Source organism: Maylandia zebra, linkage group LG12, assembly GCF_041146795.1.
Source record: "Maylandia zebra isolate NMK-2024a linkage group LG12, Mzebra_GT3a, whole genome shotgun sequence".
NCBI classification, from domain to species: domain Eukaryota; kingdom Metazoa; phylum Chordata; class Actinopteri; order Cichliformes; family Cichlidae; genus Maylandia; species Maylandia zebra.
This window is the reverse complement of record NC_135178.1, coordinates 26,821,874-26,841,617: the sequence shown is the minus strand read 5'-3', so window position 1 is coordinate 26,841,617 and position 19,744 is coordinate 26,821,874. Positions and strand designations below refer to the sequence as shown.

Sequence of the window (19,744 nt, the reverse complement as noted above, 5' to 3'; positions counted from 1 at the left end):
CCGAAAAAGTATGAACAAAAGTGTGTTTAACAGTTTTTTTCAAGAGTTCAAAATCCAGAAAAGTGTGACTACAGCAGGTGAAGAGGTTTTTGGATCGGGTGAATTAAAAGCAGTGAATCAGACAATGTAACAAGACTAACTAAATCCCATCTATTCTGTGCCTGAGTTTAATTTTACTTACATTACAATAATGGAAATTTCAGAAACACTATTTAAAATATTGATGAAAAAAGAGAATACTTAAATATCAAATTGAAGTAACTGCACTTAGAAAGAAAATCTATGAGCAGTAAGGAGTCTGACCTCAGGAGTTGACGGCTGAATGAAAACAAGGACCATCTGTACAGTGTCTCATTAAATGTGCAAGACCCCATCCTAATGGTGGGACCGGATGGGTACCTAGCTGCTTCCCTCACAGCAGCTTGCAGGTGGCAGAGCATCGAAGTCTGAATGGCATTCTTTACTCTGTTTGCCTTCTAAGTAGTCTTAAGGGTGGAGCGGAGCCTGGGAAGAACTGAAAGGGAATTAAGGATGAAGGCAGATGGTGTGAGATCTTGTAGGGCAAGTAGAAGTATGAAAGGTAATAAAAGGGAAAAGGCAGGAAGAGAAAAAGAGAGAAGGAGGTGCTGGAAAAAGGTGGAGACTACGAGGAAAGAGGAACGGAGAGAGGACGTCCTCAGTTCAGTTGTGAAGGCACTTCAGTCCTCTTTTTTTGATAGGGCAGGGAGATGTTTTAATGTCTCCACACATTTTTAAAGTAAAGGAGACAAGCTGTTTAGGACAATGGATGCCCTATCATAACTTCCCTTCAGCAGAAGGTGAGTGCATTTCTTTCATCTTTTTCTTTGTCTTTAATTGCAGATTTATAGTGAAAACTTTGCTTTGAGGTCACATTTCAATGTTTTAGTTATAAATGTGATGATTTATTTACTGCCGGAAAGTGGATGAAAGCTTTATGTGAAACAGATGAAAGACTTTAATAGGAGCATTAAGAGAGAGAGATTAAAGGCATGACTGTAATACTGATTTTAAATGGAAGTGAGATAGTAAACTTTTTAACTTGCAATCACTTATATATACACAGTTTCTAAAGGTCAACATATTATGATCTCATACCTACATGTATGTTAACACATAGCGCCTGGATGGACGTGCAAACATAAGTGTCTTTCATAAAATCAGCTTCTACCTGAGTTATAAAGAGCCGACTGTGCTGTGAATAAACTGATTATGGCAGCGCGCGCGCACACACACACACACACACACACACACACACACACACACACACACACACACACACACACACACACACACACAGGGTGGAGAGAAACACAGAGAAATGCTTGTTTCTGTCACTTCCCACTTTCGGGGGTTGTGGCAGTCAGGTCAGAGTATTTCTCTTTCTGTGCGTTTTACAGCAACCAAACTAAATCTAACCAGCAGTCCAACAGCAATGAAACGAGGCCACGTGCTGTGGACTAGTAACAAAAACTCGCACTGAAGATAAAAGCATCAAGGTTTTCCTTCATGATTTTATCTCAGTTTCTTTTGGTGCTTTTTCTTTTTTTAAAATTTTTTTTTTCTATCTATCGACTTGTTTTTTGTCTACTTTATCTGCTGCTGGCACAGGTTTGTCCAGAGGTACACAATCTGCGTCCTTAGATCTGTGTTTGCTTTGATGTTTTACACGTACAGATTTTCTTTATACCTCTAACCAACTCTAGGCTAGGGGTATAAAATACATCATATTTACATAAAATACATCTTATTTTATAAGACACTTCAACCTTCAACAATCCCCTTAGACGTCAAAGGTCATTAGGAGGATTGTTTTTTCCAGCATTTTCTGATGGCAACTTTGTTTGAGGATTTGTTGCTGCATGTTTCAGGCTGCCGTTGGCCTTCGTATCCAGCTGCATTAACTTTGGTGAACTTCAGCTTATCTTAAAACTAGTATTTTCCCCTTCCCTAGCATTAGTTGTACTTTATATGGTGTTACACGTCAGTCAGCATGTTGGCCTTTGAATGTTAGTTAACTCCTAGCACTGCTTCACAGAACTGTGATTGCAGCTGTAGATGAAACTTGTACATGGCCATGTTACAGTGTTGTTTGGCCTTTTTGTGGTGCTGGCCATTAAATTAAGATGATAAGATGTTTTCATGAGTTGTAGGTGCATAAAGGTAAAAGACAGGTAATTTTATCCCATGGCTAGGTGGTTGCAAGGTAATATGATGGCATCATAACATTTCATATCGTTAAGGGCCGTCAGAGGGTTAAGATGTACTTGTGTGCCAACTTTAACTGTTCAAGTTCTGATCAAGTAGATGGGACTAGATGAGTTAATGGCCAAAGAAGCAAACACACAGACAGATTTCTGTAGGAAGATACTGGAACCTTTGTACAACCACTAATGAAGGTTCATGTACCTCTTCTTCTTTTGACTGGCCCAATCAGAGGTCATCACAGCAGGTCATCTGCCTGTATCTAACCCCGTCTATAGCATCTTCCTCTGTCACACCAGCCATCTGCACGTCCTATTTCACTACATCTATGAAACTTTTCTGTGATCTTCCTTTTTTCCTCCGACCTGGCAGCTCCGTCTTCAACATCCTTTATCCAACATATCCCCTTTTCCTCCTCTGTACATATCCAGTCCATCTCAGCTTTGCTTCTCTAACTTCGCCTCCAAAACGCTCAACCTGAGCTGATCCTCTGATATGCTCATTTGTAATCCTGTCGATTCTGATCACTCCCAGTAAAAATCCTATCATTTTCAACTTTGCCATCTCTAGGTCTACCTCCTGTTACTCTAAATAGCCTAAGTGATTGAGAACAACAACTTAAAGTGGTATATTTTTCATTGTAGTGATTTTCAGCACTTCAAGACAAACAGATTTGTTGAAAACAAATGACCATCCAAACCACATGCCAAGATGCTATCTGAGGATATGAAAGAAGGGGACATCACAAGAAAAGCGGAGGACTAAAAGCCACATGTTTTAATTTATCTTTAGGAACAATGGGTCACTTGTCTTTTCCTAGATGCATCTTTAGCCTTAAGTGTTTAGGATTTCCTTAAAAGACAATCCACCATGTTCAAACGGTGGCTGATGGCCCTGGTGGCCCGTGTTGGCCTCATTGTGCTGACCCTCTGCTGTTGCGTGCTGCTGCTGTATCTCCTGGCCTGCAAACCTGTATCTCACGGCAGCCAGCAGTCTTTGCCATGGGCTGGAAGTGCCACCAGTAAGGAGAGGTACATGGCTTTACTGCAGGAGAGGGAAGACTCTCACAGACATTATATCAACAGCCTGACAAAGCAAATAGCCCAGCTGAAGGAAGCTCTGCAGGAGAGGACGCAGCAGCTTCAGGAGTCCCTGGATAAAGCTAAAATCAAAGGGATCCTACCTCAGGGTTTGGAGAGCCTGCACAAAACCCCAACGCAGTCTGATCTGAAGGTAGGACAAGAAAATAAATACATTTTGTGTGACATTATAGCTGTAGTAGTAAATGCTACATGATGTCCTCCAGGAGTTCTTCCGCTCCCAACTGAACCAGGCAGAGGTGAACTCAGGTGTGAAGCTGCCCAGCGAATATGCACTAATTCCTTTTGACACTTTCACCCTGCAGAGGTAAGTGGGACAGCGGCGCAGTAGGAGCCCCCCAGGAGTGCTGTGTAGCACTTAAATTTTACCTTATGTTGGCTGTTAAGTGGGGTTTTGTTTTTTCATCCAGTGTGTACCAGCTGGAAACAGGGCTGACCAGGCATCCAGCGGAGAGGCCTGTGAGAAAAGACCGCAGAGATGAGCTGATAGGGACTGTGGAAACAGCTCTGCATGTCCTGAATGGACCCAAGCATCACACTGACAACATCAGGAGAAAACACACATTCTCCCCTTCAGACTTTATCCAAGGTGAAAAAGACCTCAGGTTATTCATTCATGTTGTACACACAGATTCATACACTGCATTAATTTGTTTGCAGAGAGCTAAGAAATTGTAGGAAACTAGTGGCCCAATAAAACAGAATGCATATCATGATGCTTTCTTCTCCATCGCAGGGCTGACTCGCACAGAGCGGGACAGAGGAAGCATTTACGAGCTGACGTTTAAAGGTGACAGTCCACAGGACTTCACGCAGCTTGTACTCTTCAGGCCTTTTGGCCCCGTGATGAAAGTGAAGAGCGAAATTGTGAACACGCAAAACATCATCATCAACATCATCGTACCTCTGTCCAAGAGGGTGGACACATTCAAACAATTCATCAAAAACTTCAGGTAACATTTAGAAGTAAATTAACAAACAGGCACCCAGTAAACATACTCCACATGGGGCCACAGTGGAAAGACCCCAGTACTGCTCGGAAATGTGGTGAGGAGTTGCTCCATATTTCATGCTGGCTCCAGGGCCACAGTGGGCTTGGCCATAGAAAACCTATATAAGGGCCCCAAAGGGCAAAACTGCTGTGGGGCTTGTGTTTAGACACCAACTTGGGGTCCACGTGGAATAAGTGTGGGTTTGCCCTGGCCTCACAGCCCCACAGCTACCCACAGTGGGGAGATTTTTGCTGTACATCTGATCCCAGCACAGACATCTGGAGATACATCTGGAAACCAATAAAACTCATTGCCTCTTAGTAAGGAGACAATGCACAGATTTAAAGATGGCCCTAATTTTAAAAAAGGTCATTTTCAGCTCAGTTTCATTGAAATTTTCCCACATTTGTTCATATGTCTGTTTCATTTAGAGAGGTATGCATCCAGCAGGACGGCAGGGTTCATCTCACCGTGGTCTACTTTGGTCGAGATCAGATAGACGAGGTAAAAGCTGTGCTGGACCAGACCACTAGGTATGTACAAACCATTTCATAGTTCACTCATCATCTAATTTCTAATATCTCATCTCTAATACTGATCGCTTGCAGATTAGTCCAGAGTTGTCTATAACACTTAAATTTGCAGGAGTTGGAGATTTTTGCATCAATCAGTTATAGTGAAATTGTGACGAGACTCTACAGATCTATGACTCTCATGATAATGTGCACTTGCAAGAAAAATATTAAACTCCCGTTGTCTCTTCAGTCTTAAGAAATGTGTCTGTGCTCGGGCACGAGTGTTTAACGGCTGCAGGCAAACAAAAATAAGTCCTGTGAGGCTTCTGCACCTCCAGGGATACACACATGCTGTGGCTGTGCAGGCTATTGTGGTGTTATCATCACAGCTTGTACATATATATCCGCAGGCTGCAGAAATATTAAGACTAATCAAACATCCACGAAAGTCCTCCTGTTTTCTTTTTCCGTCTTTCCCCTCAGAGAGACTCGGTTCAGGAGCTTCACGTTGATCCAGCTGAATGAGGAGTTTTCTCGCGGCCGGGGCTTAGACGTGGGTGCCAGGGCTTGGAGGCGCAGCCAGAACATTCTGCTCTTCTTCTGTGATGTTGACATTCACTTTACAGCTGATTTCTTAACTTCCTGTCGTCTCAATGCAGAACCTGGTGAGAGTCCCGACCCCCCAAGTGGTTCCTGCAATCATGAATAAAATAGCTTAATGAGAAACTACAGCTGATGGAGCAGATAAAATCAGTTCCGTGGGTGTTATTAAATATTGTGGTTGATTAGATCTCAGGCTGAAGGTGAGCGCTTTCCTTTGAGCTGGTCTGTAAAGTCATCAACATGCAATATAAACTGTTAAACATTTTCAAGGACAGAGTAGTAAGTTCTCATATAAGGTAAACCACAGGTTCTACTTACAATGGTTACACTGATTTTTATGCAAACGGGAAGACCTGTCACCCGACAGTCACCTTGAAATGCCTCGAGGCACTTATTTAGCTCCACTTAGAAAACTGCATGTATAGAATCACAAGTCAAATCTGGTAAAAGGTTTACTGACCCAATTAATATTTAAAAATGAATTTCCCCTTGAAACTTAACACTTCTTTGACTATCTTTGTGGTTTCAAAATTGCCCCACAGTTCAGTAAGGAGAGATCCCTTTGCAGAAGTGAACATGATTTACTAAGATAGAGAAATTAATTAAAGTATTTGGTGATTAGACTTAGATGACCCATCATCTAAGAATCAGGTCTCTCACATCATCTCACAGAATCCCAGCAGTGCTAGGATTTAGCACAGGTGGTGAAAATTAAGACTGAGGCTTGAATGGAGCTCTGACTGAGGTGTCTGTGAGGTGGAGATGGGGAGGAGGTGGGTTGCATGAGAGTCTGGCGGGGATGATAGCAGTGAGCAGAGATTTAAGCCACGGAGAGTAGAGGCTGATCGACTCAAAGAAGATGAACAAGAAGATGACTGGACTGGAGTAATGAGTAATGATGTCAGTATTGAGCCTGACAGTGTGGGAAAGTGGTAGTGATCTAAAGACACAGAGACACGGGGCCTAACGCCCAGGAAAGCCAGCAGATGAGTGATTACAGATCCTCCTTATTGAACTTATGCATGAGCTTCATTTTTAGTCTTACTGGGACACTTTTTGCCACTGTTAGCAAATTTCTGTTCAACTAGGTTTTTGGGTGGTCTCCAAAAAGCTTACCTGCGCCATGTGACACTTAAATAATTTGCTCTGTTGAGCAGGTAGAAAGAATATCTTGCATTTTTGGATAGAATATAGGTAGATTATTGTGGCTGAATGCAAAAAAATAAACTGCCACTGTACTGTGTCAGCCAACAACATTAAATTCTAATTTCTATCAGTATCTTTAACACCTCGTGGTGTGTGATTATTAGCTGATGGAGACTCAGTGTCACATCTGCTCTTGCTGCTATGCAACGAGCAGCACGGTCCTGGCCTCATAAATTATGGCCCAGCTCCACTGAACAGGCATCTGCCAGAGCTAGCATGCTACAGGTGTCTGCACTGTCTGTTCTGAAAAATCACATGGGCACAGCTATCAAACAAGAAGAGGCAATAAACAGGTTAAGGTAAATAGGTTTGAAATTTAAAAAAATGGTAAATGGCCTGTATTTGTATAGCGCTTTACTAGTCCCTAAGGACCCCAAAGAGCTTTACACATTCAGTCATCCACCCATTCACACACTGGTGATGGTAAGCTACAGTACATTGTAGCCACAGCCACCCTAGGGCGCACTGATAGAGGCGAGGCTACCGGACACTGGCGCCACCGGGCCCTCTGACCACCACCAGTAGGCAACGGGTGAAGTGTCTTGCCCAAGGACACAACGACCGAGAATGTCCAAGCCGGGGCTCGAACCGGCAACCTTCCAATTACAAGGCGAACTCCCAACTCTTGAGCCACGATCACCCCATATCTAAAGTTTTTTAGATAAAAAATTTTTTTGTTCATCGATTTGGCTAATAAGGACAAGATTTACAAACGTTGACCTTTGGAGATTCATAAGCTCTGCTGGCAAAATTTCATTTTTTTTATCCACCGTGTAAGTAACAGTCAGCTTATACGGGTGTTAACTTTTAGTAAATAAATGACTGATGAATAGTCATTACTGTCATTTTGGGGGGTAACAGAACTCGTGTCTGCTTTGAGAAATATGAAACTTTTTAGATTTTGTCTCAGTCTTTGTGGCATTTCTGATATTTCTGGAAGTTTGTTAGCAGTCTCTTATTATAGCACTGAAGTGTGATTCTCTGGAAATTGTGTTCTTTCATTTCTTTGTTCAGGCTTGCTGGTTATCGCTTCCCATACCAACCACACAGTTCTATTCTTTTCACTCCAATGAAACCCTCTGTTGCTGCCAGTAAAGAAAAATCCATCTCTCCCCTCACTGCCAAAGTTTTTTTTTTTACAGCAAAAAACCGAGAGTGAGAGAGACCCACCGGTCACCAAGTGTTAAAAATAGAAAATGTGCATGCTACAGCTTGAATCATTAGGTGAAATATTAAAATCATTGTTTTATTAGTGTTTTACACTTCCTGTTTTTTGTTTGTAGAAGTGTGACATGTTTGGTGATGGATGGTAAAAGGCTGCACAATCAGATTACTAAGAAATATTCTATTCTTTGTAATATTACTATTACTACTATATTACAATTATTAAAGCAGATCACATTTCGAAAAGATTGTTATATAATTAGGATTACTTAATTATCTCTTTACAGATGGTCAGTTTTAAGATTATGAGCTGCTTCAAGAAAAACCATCTTCTTGAACTTTGTTGTGGGGGTTTATTTATTTCCATACAGAGTGCAGGAAATTCATTGTTTGAGTTCAAAGTAATATTTATATGAGCTTATTTAAATTAGATTACATACTTTTGTTATACTCTATGCTATATAAAATGCACATTAAATGACTAAATGTTTTAAAATAACCTGTCACAGGATTCAGTGTGTCTGTTTAAACTGTTCTTGTAGGTAAGAGAGTGTACTACCCAGTGCTCTTCAGCCAGTACAACCCATCTATCATCTACAGAAATCAGACGCTCTTGCCTTCACTTCAGCAGCAGCTGGTAGGTTAATACAACACACAAACAGCTCAGTTACAGCAAATGTCATCCAGAGGTGATTTCTGGCTGCTCCTCTTCCCTCAGGTGATAAGGAAGGAGAGTGGATTCTGGCGTGACTTTGGGTTCGGCATGACATGCCAGTACAGGTCTGATTTCATCAACATAGGTAAAGACAGATATATTAATTTCATGTGAAGGAACACAATAAAGTTAAATGTTACTGCTCAACTAAACATAAGCCTTTAAAAAAAACCTAAAGTTCAGGGTTAACAAAACCCCTCGAATTTATTCACAAGAAACCCCTGCAAAATGTTTTTCTTTTAAATATGTTAATTGTTAATTTTTATCTTTTAGTTATTTATTTAAAAGTTAGAATTGTTTCCTTTTTACTGCCAAATGACTTTGATTTGGTAGCCTCAGGCAGTGGAGCATTACAAGATAGCAAACCAGAGATTTTTACATAGTAATATAGTAAAAATGTCAAGTTCACTTTTATAGAATGTTAGAAAAACGGGTTCAATATTTTAGGTTAGATATTTCTTATACATATAATCTGCTGAGGAGCTTAACTGCTTTTCATTTATGTTAACATAATCAAAACTGAACTTTACCTGATTAACCAGTTAATTGACCAGTCAGCTTCAGATCTGCTTTAAATTTTGGTTGATTGGGCTGTTAAAAAACGACAGTCATGGGCAGTAGAAGTCAAATTAATAGCAACTTCTTGATTTAATCCAGCCTTGGGATTTTATCTCCTGTCAGGTGGTTTTGATCGCAGCATCAAAGGTTGGGGCCTGGAGGACGTGCACCTGTACAGGAAGTACCTTCACAGTAAGCTGATGGTGATTCGCTTTCCAACTCGCAGCCTTTTCCATTTGTGGCACGAGAAGAGCTGTGCAGATGAGCTTCCTCCAGACAAGTACAAGATGTGTATGCAGACAAAAGCCATGAGCGAAGCTTCGCACAGCCAGCTGGGGGAGCTCTTCTCCAAACAAGAGATTCAGGTTCACGCTCAGAAACAGATGAAATGAGGAACTTCATGAGAGAAGTTAGTTTATATAATAAAAACATTATAATTCACTGATAAAGAGGATGTTTTGTGATGAGATTCATGTTATGTTTTGTGTTGATAAAACTGAGACATCTTATCTGCTTGTCTCCTGTGTGTTTTTTCCTTATCTAATAAGTTTCTTTCGGCGTGGTTACTGTAAGTTTCTTCAGCAAAAGACGCGATGACAAAAAGCATCTGTTTGTTGAAAGGACAAAGAACCTGAATCACATGTTTCATTTGAGTTTTTTAAAGCAAATATATATATATTTTTAAATTATTATTATTACCAATAAAACACTTCTATAGACTCTCTCTTAAGATTTATTTTTGGGCTTTTCAGAATTATTTGACAGTTCAGCAGTGAAGCGTAGACAGGAGAGCGCTGGGGAAGACACACAGGATATGGGTGCTGGTCAGACCCAGCCCACTCTATGGCATACAGGCACCTGCTCAACCAGTGACCTAAACTGCTGCCTAGCACAAGCTGAACTGCCAGCATTAACTGTGTCTTTGTTTGAAATATTTCATTTTTCTCCTCATCTTTTTTTTTCCTCGATTTTTTGAGTTTGGCAAACAACTTTAAGGTGCTTTGCCACTTTCTTCTGATCTTTCTTACTTAACCATCTTAAAGGAAAGAAAAAAAAGGAAAAACAGGGTTTGTAATTAAGAGTTTTGCTAGTTAAACAGGATTAACAGATCAAAACATTTTATTTTATCCAATGTTTTGCAAAACAGGGAAACCAAAACATGAAATATATCACAAATAGTATTAAGATAAATTATAGGCAACTTAACCTGACTGAGGGAGAAAACCCCCCAAAACAAATATGAGAATCGATGAAGTCTATGAAAGAAATTCATACTGCAGACTGCGGTCATATCCAGTTATGGCCCCATTTGATTATGGTCAGATCCAAAGGCCCTGGTGCTATAACCACTGATCTCTGTGGCCTGTTCATGAAACAGATCTGCTCTCTCTCTGGTCCTCATTTGCCACACCTTATTGCCATAGCTGAACAGCATTCTATTTTGTGTGGTTGCAGGAGTATTGCTGGTCAGTGTGAACTTCACGTGATCTTAAAAGATGAACCATGGGAAAACTGTCAGACCTGTTCTGCTCTGTTTAGCTAAACTTCCCTATTTGTTGGGGGAAAGGTTTATAAACATTTATAAGGGTTTTCTGCAGTTTCACTTACCTTTTTCACGACGCTCTGCATTTAATCAGTAACAATGAGAAACACCCTGTTTCAGAATGACACTGAAAAACTAGTTCATCCATTTATTACTTCTTGGCTGGACTACTGTAATTCATCATTATCAGGATGTCCTAAAACTCCCCAAAAAGCCTTCAGTTAATCCAAAATGCTGCAGTAAGAGTACTGACAGGGACTAGAAAGAGAGAGCATATTTCTCCTCTCTTCATTGGCTCCCCGTTAAATCCATGTTCAAATTTAAAATCCTTCTCATCACATACCAGATCTTGATTAATCAGGCTGCATCTTATCTTAATGACCGCATCATCCAATTAGAGCACTTTGCTCTCACACTGCAGGCTTGCTTGTGGCTCCTAGAGTATTTAAAAGTAGAGCCTGAGGCAGAGCATTCCGCTTTCAGACCCCTCTCCCATATCCCGCTTCTAGTTTGGATTCAGGAGACAGAAATCGCCTCTACTTTTAAGTTTAGGCTTAAAACTGTCATGAATCGCTGTGCGGCAGGCAGGAGTTGGACCCAAAATGCAGGACTCACAGACTCGGGGAGGTGAACTCAAAACACAGCTTTATTTGCTGGTAGAACAAACATACAAACTAGACTAAACTGGGAAACCATAAACTAAGAACTCACAGGGAGATCCACACACAGCATGAGGGACGACGTCACGCCGAACAGAGGGAGACGCAGACAGAAATACACAGAGGGTAAACGAGGAAAGTTTGAACACACGGGGAACACAGGTGACACTGATAATCATAACGAGACAGGGCGGGGTGAACTGAACATGACATGTACGGGCGTGAGAGTCACAAAGTAAACAGGAAGTGCACAGAGGTTCAGACAGGAGGAGAGAGAGCACGGGGAAAACACAGACATAACGGGCTGGGGAAACATGAAACAACCACAAAGGGAGACGAGGGCTCATAAATACACAGGGCACACAGGGCACACAGGGCACACGGGGGGGGGGGGGGGGGAGAGAGCACGGGGAGAACTTGGACATAATGGGCAGGGGAAACATGGAATAAAACATAAGGAGAGACGAGGGCTCACAGATACACAGAGGGGCACACAGGGGTAAAAGCCATGAAGGGAAAACACTTAGGGAACAACACAACAGGGCAACTCAGAAAACATGGCCTAAATAAGGAACAAAATACAAACATACAAGAAAACTAAGAACACTGGGCCAACATGGCCCAGGACCATGACAAAAACTGTCCTTTTTGACAAAACTTTTATTTGGGGCTGGATCGGCAACTCCTGAAAGTGAGTAAGGGAAATGAAGAGGCAAAAACTATCCCTAAAGCTCCCTGCAGTTTTCCAGGAAAACCCCAAAACACTAAACAAGGCAAACAGTACAACACTGTATGTTCGAGGAAGAAGTATTTCCCATGTTTTGATCCAACAGGAAATGTGCTTTGGTTCTCTTTCAAATGCTTGCTACACATACTCAACCCGAGGAAGCTCCCTGAAGCAGCAGGGTCACCTGCTGGTTCATGAAACCATAATCTGATCAGTTTTACTCTTCTTGGAACCACAATTTAAGAAATGAACATCATGCTGTAGTAAAGAATACTTAAAACTAAGGACCGAAACGATGAATTCACCAGGAAAAGGATTTACTGAGATCGCAAATCAAGGGAGAAGTAGGGTGATTCAACTCACAGACCCTTAAACGCACAGAGGAGGAATACTAGGATAAACCCTGCTGCATCAGATCAATATGTTTGACCGATTAGGCCCACGGAAGCTCTCTCCTATTAATAGCAGTGGCGTTGAAACCTCATTACAGCTCCTGAGGGAGGAGCAGCTCTGTATCGGCCCATGACTGGCGCAGAGAGCACAGGCACGCCATAGGTCTAAGATTCCTATTACCGCTTCCACGTTGAGTGCTGCCTTCAGGCATCCTTCGGAAATTCAACAAAATGTTTCCAAGGGCAAAAAGAGATTCTAAACTCCTCATGGTGTTTTCTTAACTTAACAGGACTTTAGTCTGTTTGCGCCTGTCTGTATATTTTTACTTATTTTGATATCCTGTTAATTAAGTAAATAACCTGTCACCAGTTGGAACTGTACAGATTTGCATTAAACAACCCTAAAACCGGTTAAACAAACTTTCATCTCTATTGGTTTTTGTTGCGATTTAAGTCTCAAGCCCCTCAAAAAACTCCTAAAAACAGGAGGGGAGGAACATTATTACAAACATTATTTATGTGCTGATTAATTATCCACTTAAATTGTCGTTAAAATAGCCGAATTCGATTATTATGTATCGGTAGGCCTGAATGGCGGATCAAGCGAAATTGCATATTTTCCCAGCTGTCAGTGAAGGCATCTTTAATCACAACTGGAGAGAGGCGCTTGTGACACAGCGTCACCGGTAATATTTCATAGGGGGCTGGAGGGTATTATGAGCAGAAGAAATCCCGCTGAGTTATGATGGTTTGTGAGCAGCTCAAAGGGTGAGAGGCTCGTCACGTGTGTGGTGGTGTTTTTAGATTAGATTTAGCCTTTAGTTAAGTGTCTTCTTCTTCTTCTTCCTTTTTTAAAAACTCCCAGAGTATATTTTACCTCCCCGGTAGATTTAGAAGCTCTTTGGCAGTTCCAGGATAATGACCCTGGTGTGTTTTAATTTTCTGGACTGAGTAGCGAGACATGTGCAGCAGATAGACTGCATCTCGTCACTCCAAAAAGTAGCCGACGGCCGATCAGCAGCCGAGACAGTCGGGACTGTCCATTTATTCTAAAGGCAGAAACCCCCAGAGCAAGAAGGAGTAACATGTTTGAATCCACGGGAATCCCTCTCATCGCGCTGGATATCGCGTGTCTTATCCTGGGTATGTAAATCAAATTCTGTCCCAACCTGAAGACATCTTTTAAACTGTTTATTCATCGGCTACCAATATCTAACAAAAAAGTTGTTTCGTAGTATTTGTTTTTACATCAAACTGAATTTAAAGGAGTGATCTGTCAGAGAGACGTTAGATAAAGTTGATGTCAAAGCAAATCTATTCAAATGGTATGGATATATATTATGTAAATGCTCATGGGAAGGCTTGAGGTTTAGGTAACCTGGCAGGAAGATGGAAAAAGGGCGATAACGTCCCACCCTGTTTGTGTTTCCCGAGCAAAGCCGTATTTTTAGCCCACTGTTTGAAATGTAATCATAGCACAGAGCCTGGTGCACGTCTGCGAAAGGGATCTGACAGTGTTGAGGTAATCATGCAATAAAAGACAATGACTGGAGTTTTAGTGATAGCTGTAAAAGCCTTGAACCTTGTATCTGGGACACTCACTTCAGTTTGATAGTTGCCGTGTTTGATAAGGACAGATACAGGCAGACACTCAAGCCCTTCCCTGTGATTACAAGGCACTCCTGCTTCACTGCTTAGTCAGGGTCTTGTGGTTGACTGTGCAATGCTGAGTCGTACATCTCATTGCTTGTTTTGTTTTGGAGCTGGCACCAGTCAGACTGGAAAAACTGAGTCTCTGATTTTTACCCTGTTTTTAATTCTTAAACAGAACTTATAATTGAAAGAAATGTTGAAATCCATTTATTTACGTGAAATGAGTTTAATACCTGCATTTAAGGTGTACTGCTGTAAAAGTATCCATGCAAAACAGTAACAATACTGGATGCATCATTGTATAAGCAGCATTTGAATGCTGTGTTAAAAGTAGGACTGAACAACTCTGTGCACTGATTACAGATTTTTAAAAATTTTTTTTTTTTTTTTACAGTTATCAAACAAACAGATGTACAGTGTTCATCTCTGAAATAACATATAGCGTATTATGGTCATACTTCGATAAGGTGCATGTGTATATATAGTCTTATATATCTAGACTACATGCAGGCCTGTGAAAAACTAACTACACCCTTGCTGCTTCCTAGGAATTAAGATGGTAAGTAGCGGCCTTGTGCTGCTAGTGAAATGCACTTGATTAATTGCTCATCAGCAAGTGTGAGCTTTAAGTGTTTATCTTTAAAAGCAGAAGTTTTGTCATTCTGCTGCTCTGGAGCAATCAGCTGTATGTAGACACATTGCTCAAGTCTTGGAGTGAAGTGGAGCTTCTGACAAATTCACCTTTATGTCAAACTGTGAAAATTCTCCCAAAATCCAAGAGCTTAGACTCTTAGACTCTCCAGGTCCAATTTAGCATGCTAAGCTCTAAAGTTCACGATGGTGGGGATGCCAGTTTAGCTGACTGGTTGAGCAGGGGACCATATGGCCAGGGGACCATATAAATCCCTGACAAAGATTAAGATGTTTGTACTAACTAACTAAAATGAAAACAAAACAGTACACTTTTAAACTGTACTGTACTTTTGAACAGATTTCAACCTGATGTCAACAAAGAAGACAGAAAATGAACAAACTAGTTAATGAACTGGTTCCTTATTTTATTGTTTGATCTGCGTAATTAAAATTTCTGCACGATTATACCTCATATGTCCTGAACAGTAAGTTCAAGTTTATTCAGGATTTCAGAACGATTTACTTTGTGCTTCAGTGACTCTATATTTGGTCATTTAGCCTAAAAGCATTAATACCAATGATTCCTCAGTCTTCATGTTTGGAAATATACCTGTTATTGCAATACTGTTTTCAGTTTAGCCAAGAGATGGTGCAGTTTTGTAATGTCTAAAGAAGCCACAGGGGAAGGGAAGGGCACAAGTCAGAGCACATTTCATATGTTATGGTGTTCTCTGTACAGATTAACATGATGGGTTCAGTGTTTAACGCTAAACATGTGACTTACGTGCCAATAAAAATTGTCTTCCTGCTGTATATTCACAGATTTGCCTGGTTACTTTTTGAAAAAATGTTTTTGCAGTAATTCAAGGCCTCAGGCAGTTAATTATGAAATAGTATGCCCTTTTTGGGAGGAGTACAAAGGGAAATCTCACAATGAAGAAGTGTTGAAAGTGTCTCTTTGAGAAGAAAGATTTTCTGTGTGATCCAGACAGATCATGTTTCCTGTGTCTGAATCATCACACTTTTTAAAGCATTGTATAGCAGCAGCATTGCAAATATTAATGACATAAGATGAGCTGAAACCTGAAATTGTTCCATTTGCTCCATTTTATTTTTAGTTGGGCTTCCATTTTTTATCCTTACCCCGAAACACAGCCCTTTCAAACGGGGTTTCTTCTGTAACGATGAGTCCATCAGGTACCCGCTCAAAGAGGACACCATATCCTACCAGCTGCTGGGAGGAGTCATGATCCCCTTCACACTGATTGTAGTAAGTCAGGAGTATTCTTCTACAACCAAAGCCTCTTATTTTGCCTTTGGTCAACATGTGTGACTATTTTTTCCCCCCACTTTGGATCTTTTTCCTCAGATCGTATGTGGAGAGTGCCTTTCTGTTTACCTGTCACGCGTCAGGAACCAGTCTTTGGGGACCAAGTATATTTCATGTCTTTACAAAGCTGTGGGGAGCTACGTGTTTGGAGCTGCTGCCAGCCAGTCTCTGACGGACATAGCCAAATACTCCATTGGTCGTTTGAGGCCAAACTTCCTGGCTGTATGCAACCCAGTGTGGGATCGTATCAACTGCAAAGCTGGTGGATACATCGTGAACTTCACCTGCAGCGGGGATGAATTTCTGGTGGATGAAGCCAGGTAAAGATCCTGAGCACAAACCAAATGAAACCTATTTGATTTAATGTGGTGTGATTGTTGCAGTGCATTTGCCCTATAATTTTTTGTACTGTTTAGCATTTGCTGTTTACAAGTGAGATATGAAATACACCCACATTAATAATAATTACTGTGTACAACAGCCTCTCCGTGAATCGCTACCGAGGGGTTTGTGTGTCCCAGGGATCCCAGGGGCTATGTTGTCTGGGGGCTTTTGCCCCCTGGTAGGGTCTCCCATGGCAAATTGGTCCTGGGTGAGGGACCAGACAAAGAGCGATTCAGACGACCCTTATGAGAAAAACATCGAGGGAACAGTTTACCCTGCCCAGGTAAACCCTGCCCAGGAGTGGAGGCCCTGGCGGACTGAAAGGCCCGGGGAGGGTGCCCGAGGGCGAGCGTCTGGTGGCCGGAGACTTTCAGATTAAAAACAGGCAATAAGTGGGCTAAAACCAGATTGAGAGTGTGGCCACACTGTTGCGTGGGTGAAGACACACATCGAACTAAATTAAAAGAATCGGTAAGATTCAAAAAGTCTTTAACCATAGGCTTATCTGGACAGCACACATGAATATTAAAATCCCCAACAATAAGAAAGGAGTCATATATATAGGGGGATCACACTCCTCAGCCTCCCCGGGAAAGTCTATGCCAGGGTGCTGGAAAGGACAGTTCGTCCGCTAGTTGAACCTCAGATACAGGAGGAACAATGCAGTTTTCGTCCTGGTCGCGGAACACTGGACCAGCTCTTTATCCTCTCAAGGGTACTTGAGGGTGCATGGGAGTTCGCCCAACCAGTCTACATGTATTTTGTGGACTTGGAGAAGGCATTCGACCGTGTCCCTCGGGGTGTCCTGTGGGAGGTGCTGCGGGAGTATGGGGTGTCTGGCCCATTGCTACGGGCCATTCGATCCCTGTACAACCGTTGCAAGAGCTTGGTTCACATTGCCGGCAATAAGTCGGACTCGTTCCCGGTGGGTGATGGGCTCCGCCAGGGCTGCCCTTTGTCACCGATTCTGTTCATAATTTTTATGGACAGGATTTCTAGGCGCAGCCAAGTAGTGGAGGGCTTTCACTTCGGTGGCCTCAGAATCTCATCTCTGCTCTTTGCGGATGATGTGGTTCTGTTGGCTTCATCGGGTGAGGGCCTCCAGCTCGCACTGGAACGGTTTGCAGCCGAGTCTGAAGCAGCGGGAATGAGGATCAGCACCTCCAAATCTGAGGCCATGGTTCTCAGCCGGAAAAGGGTGGAGTGCCCACTCCGGGTCGGGGATGAGTTCCTGCCCCAAGTGGAGGAGTTCAAGTATCTCGGGGTCTTGTTTGCGAGTGATGGGAGAAGGGAGCTGGAGATCGACAGACTGATTGGTGCTGCGGCCGCAGTAATGCAGACGCTGCACCGGTCCGTCATGGTGAAGAGGGAGCTGAGTGTAAAAGCAAAGTTCTCAATTTACCGGTCGATCTACGTCCATACCCTCACCTATGGCCACGAGCTGTATGTTGTGACCGAAAGAACGAGATCGCGGATACAAGCGGCGGAAATGAGCTTCCTCCGAAGGGTGGCTGGCCTCTCCCTTAGAGATGGGGTGAGAAGCTCAGCCATCCGGGAGGGGCTCAGAGTAGAGCCGCTGCTCCTCCACATCGAAAGGAGCCAGCTGAGGTGGTTCGGGCATCTGACAAGGATGCCTCCTGTGTGAGGTGTTCCGGGCATGTCCCACCGGGAGGAGGCCCTGGGACAGACCCAGGACACGCTGGAGAGATTATCTCTCGGCTGGCCTTGGTGTTCCCCCGGATAAGATGGAGGAGGTGCCTGGGGAGAGGGAGGTCTGGGCTTCTCTGCTTAGGCTGCTGCCCCCGCGACCCGGCCCCGGATAAAGCGGAAGAAGATGGATGGATGGTGTACAACAGGACAGTTTTAGACACTGATTATGACAGAAGGACTTAAACATAAAAGGCTGATTTTTTTTTTTTTCTTTTTCTTCTTCTAAATTTCAATTTCTCGTTTATTTATTGTAGACTGTCCTTCTACTCTGGTCATTCATCCTTCTCTATGTACTGCATGCTGTTCCTTGTTGTAAGTATATATTGTCTTTAATACAAACTGATTTGTTGCTTTGTTAAAGAGGAGATACTAAAATCTTTGGTATTTGCTCTCTTGCTACTGTAGCTATACATTCAAGCCCGGCTGAGGTCACAATGGGCGAGGCTTTTGCGTCCCACCATTCAGTTTTTCCTGATTGCTACTGCAGTGTATGTGGGTCTATCTCGGGTGTCCGATTACAAACATCACTGGAGTGATGTGCTCGCTGGCCTTCTGCAGGGCGGTATAGTGGCTGTTCTAACAGTAAGTTTCATGTTATTATTCTTTTTTTAAATACAGTTCTAGTACAGTTACAATACTAGAGTACTAACTTTCTCACGTTTCCTGCAGGTTTTCTGTGTCGCAAACTTCTTTTCACAACCAGTGGAGCCAGTGGTGACACAGGAGGAAGAAGCCTCACATGCCAGTTTACAGGACAACCCTTCCAATGGGAACCACTATGGCAGCACTGAGTGAACATGAGGCCCAACAGACAATACAGTGTGGGGACCTCTATCCTTTAAATCCATGGAACTGAAGAATTTATTTTAAATTGTTGTCCGTTTTTTGTGTGCATGTCTTGAACACGTTTTGCCACCATGCAGTAGCCATTGCAACAGCCTGCAGGCTTTAGCTGCTACCTAGTGTAGCCATGAAACTTTGGTCACAGGAAGAAAATGCACTACAGAGGATGAGACTTGCATCGCAAAAGAAGCATGACTTCCTGGCGAGTTTTAGTTAAATCCAACATAATGCTGTTTATTATGCAGCCGTAAAACAAAACACAGCATGTTGAGTTTAAGTTATTTTTATGTTTTAATTTACAGTGTGAGCTTCTGGAAATGTGGTTACTCTTGCGTATTGGTTTAATGCATCATGAATGAATGGAATTCCTTTTGCCCAGAATATAAAGAGTGTCTGTGTGTGCACTGCAAGCAGGCGTTTAGCGGCCTGAAACCTGTGAATAAGAAAACCAAGACTGCCCTTAAAATAGAGTGAACTGAGAAATCTTGTGCTCATCTTATGTTTATTTTTGCCTTAGAGTTTTGCTGCTACCTGCTGTTAAGTAATTTCCCCGATATAATTTAATCTATGTAAAATACAGTTTATTGACTTTTTTTGGTTTCTTTTATAGATTGTATAAATTGCTATGTTTCTGTCCACATTTAAGCTTTTAAAAGTACCGTTTCCAATACTGGGAAGAAATGAGACAAATAATAAAGAAAATGTCATTTTGCTACTTTGAATCAAAGAAAATAAGCTAATCCTTTTATGCCTTATCTATTCAAAAATACAGAGTAGATATAATGCAAGTAACT

The 19,744-nt window shown here is 42.1% G+C and overlaps 2 protein-coding genes across 2 annotated transcripts; both read left to right on the top strand.

The window, feature by feature from the left end:
• The first annotated feature begins 582 nt into the window (after positions 1-582).
• Positions 583-9,562, top strand: csgalnact1b (chondroitin sulfate N-acetylgalactosaminyltransferase 1b). The gene is made up of 10 exons (XM_004547123.2): positions 583-818; positions 2,868-3,456; positions 3,530-3,630; positions 3,734-3,912; positions 4,060-4,276; positions 4,747-4,848; positions 5,314-5,495; positions 8,346-8,440; positions 8,522-8,603; positions 9,200-9,562. Exons 2-10 carry the CDS (start codon positions 3,094-3,096, stop codon positions 9,466-9,468), a joined length of 1,590 nt encoding a protein of 529 aa, XP_004547180.2. The 5' UTR covers positions 583-818; positions 2,868-3,093; the 3' UTR covers positions 9,469-9,562.
• Positions 9,563-13,050: 3,488 nt separating this feature from the next.
• On the top strand, positions 13,051-19,665 carry plpp1b (phospholipid phosphatase 1b). The gene is made up of 7 exons (XM_004547124.5): positions 13,051-13,165; positions 13,353-13,540; positions 15,802-15,953; positions 16,053-16,333; positions 18,362-18,419; positions 18,513-18,689; positions 18,777-19,665. The coding sequence occupies exons 1-7, from the start codon at positions 13,140-13,142 to the stop codon at positions 18,900-18,902; spliced, it is 1,008 nt and encodes a 335-aa protein (XP_004547181.1). The 5' UTR covers positions 13,051-13,139; the 3' UTR covers positions 18,903-19,665.
• Positions 19,666-19,744: the final 79 nt, after the last annotated feature.

What these genes read in the sequence shown, in the direction of transcription:
- csgalnact1b (XM_004547123.2), top strand. Translation starts at nt 3,094, where the DNA reads ATGTTCAAACGGTGGCTGATGGCCCTGGTGGCCCGTGTTGGCCTCATT. An exon ending in GACACTTTCACCCTGCAGAG is followed by an intron (nt 3,631 to 3,733) that starts GTAAGTGGGACA and finishes TTTTTCATCCAG; the next exon opens with TGTGTACCAGCTGGAAACAG. An exon ending in GTGCTGGACCAGACCACTAG is followed by an intron (nt 4,849 to 5,313) that starts GTATGTACAAAC and finishes CTTTCCCCTCAG; the next exon opens with AGAGACTCGGTTCAGGAGCT.
- plpp1b (XM_004547124.5), top strand. Translation starts at nt 13,140, where the DNA reads ATGATGGTTTGTGAGCAGCTCAAAGG. An exon ending in GTTTGTGAGCAGCTCAAAGG is followed by an intron (nt 13,166 to 13,352) that starts GTGAGAGGCTCG and finishes TGGACTGAGTAG; the next exon opens with CGAGACATGTGCAGCAGATA. An exon ending in ACTGCATGCTGTTCCTTGTT is followed by an intron (nt 18,420 to 18,512) that starts GTAAGTATATAT and finishes TTGCTACTGTAG; the next exon opens with CTATACATTCAAGCCCGGCT.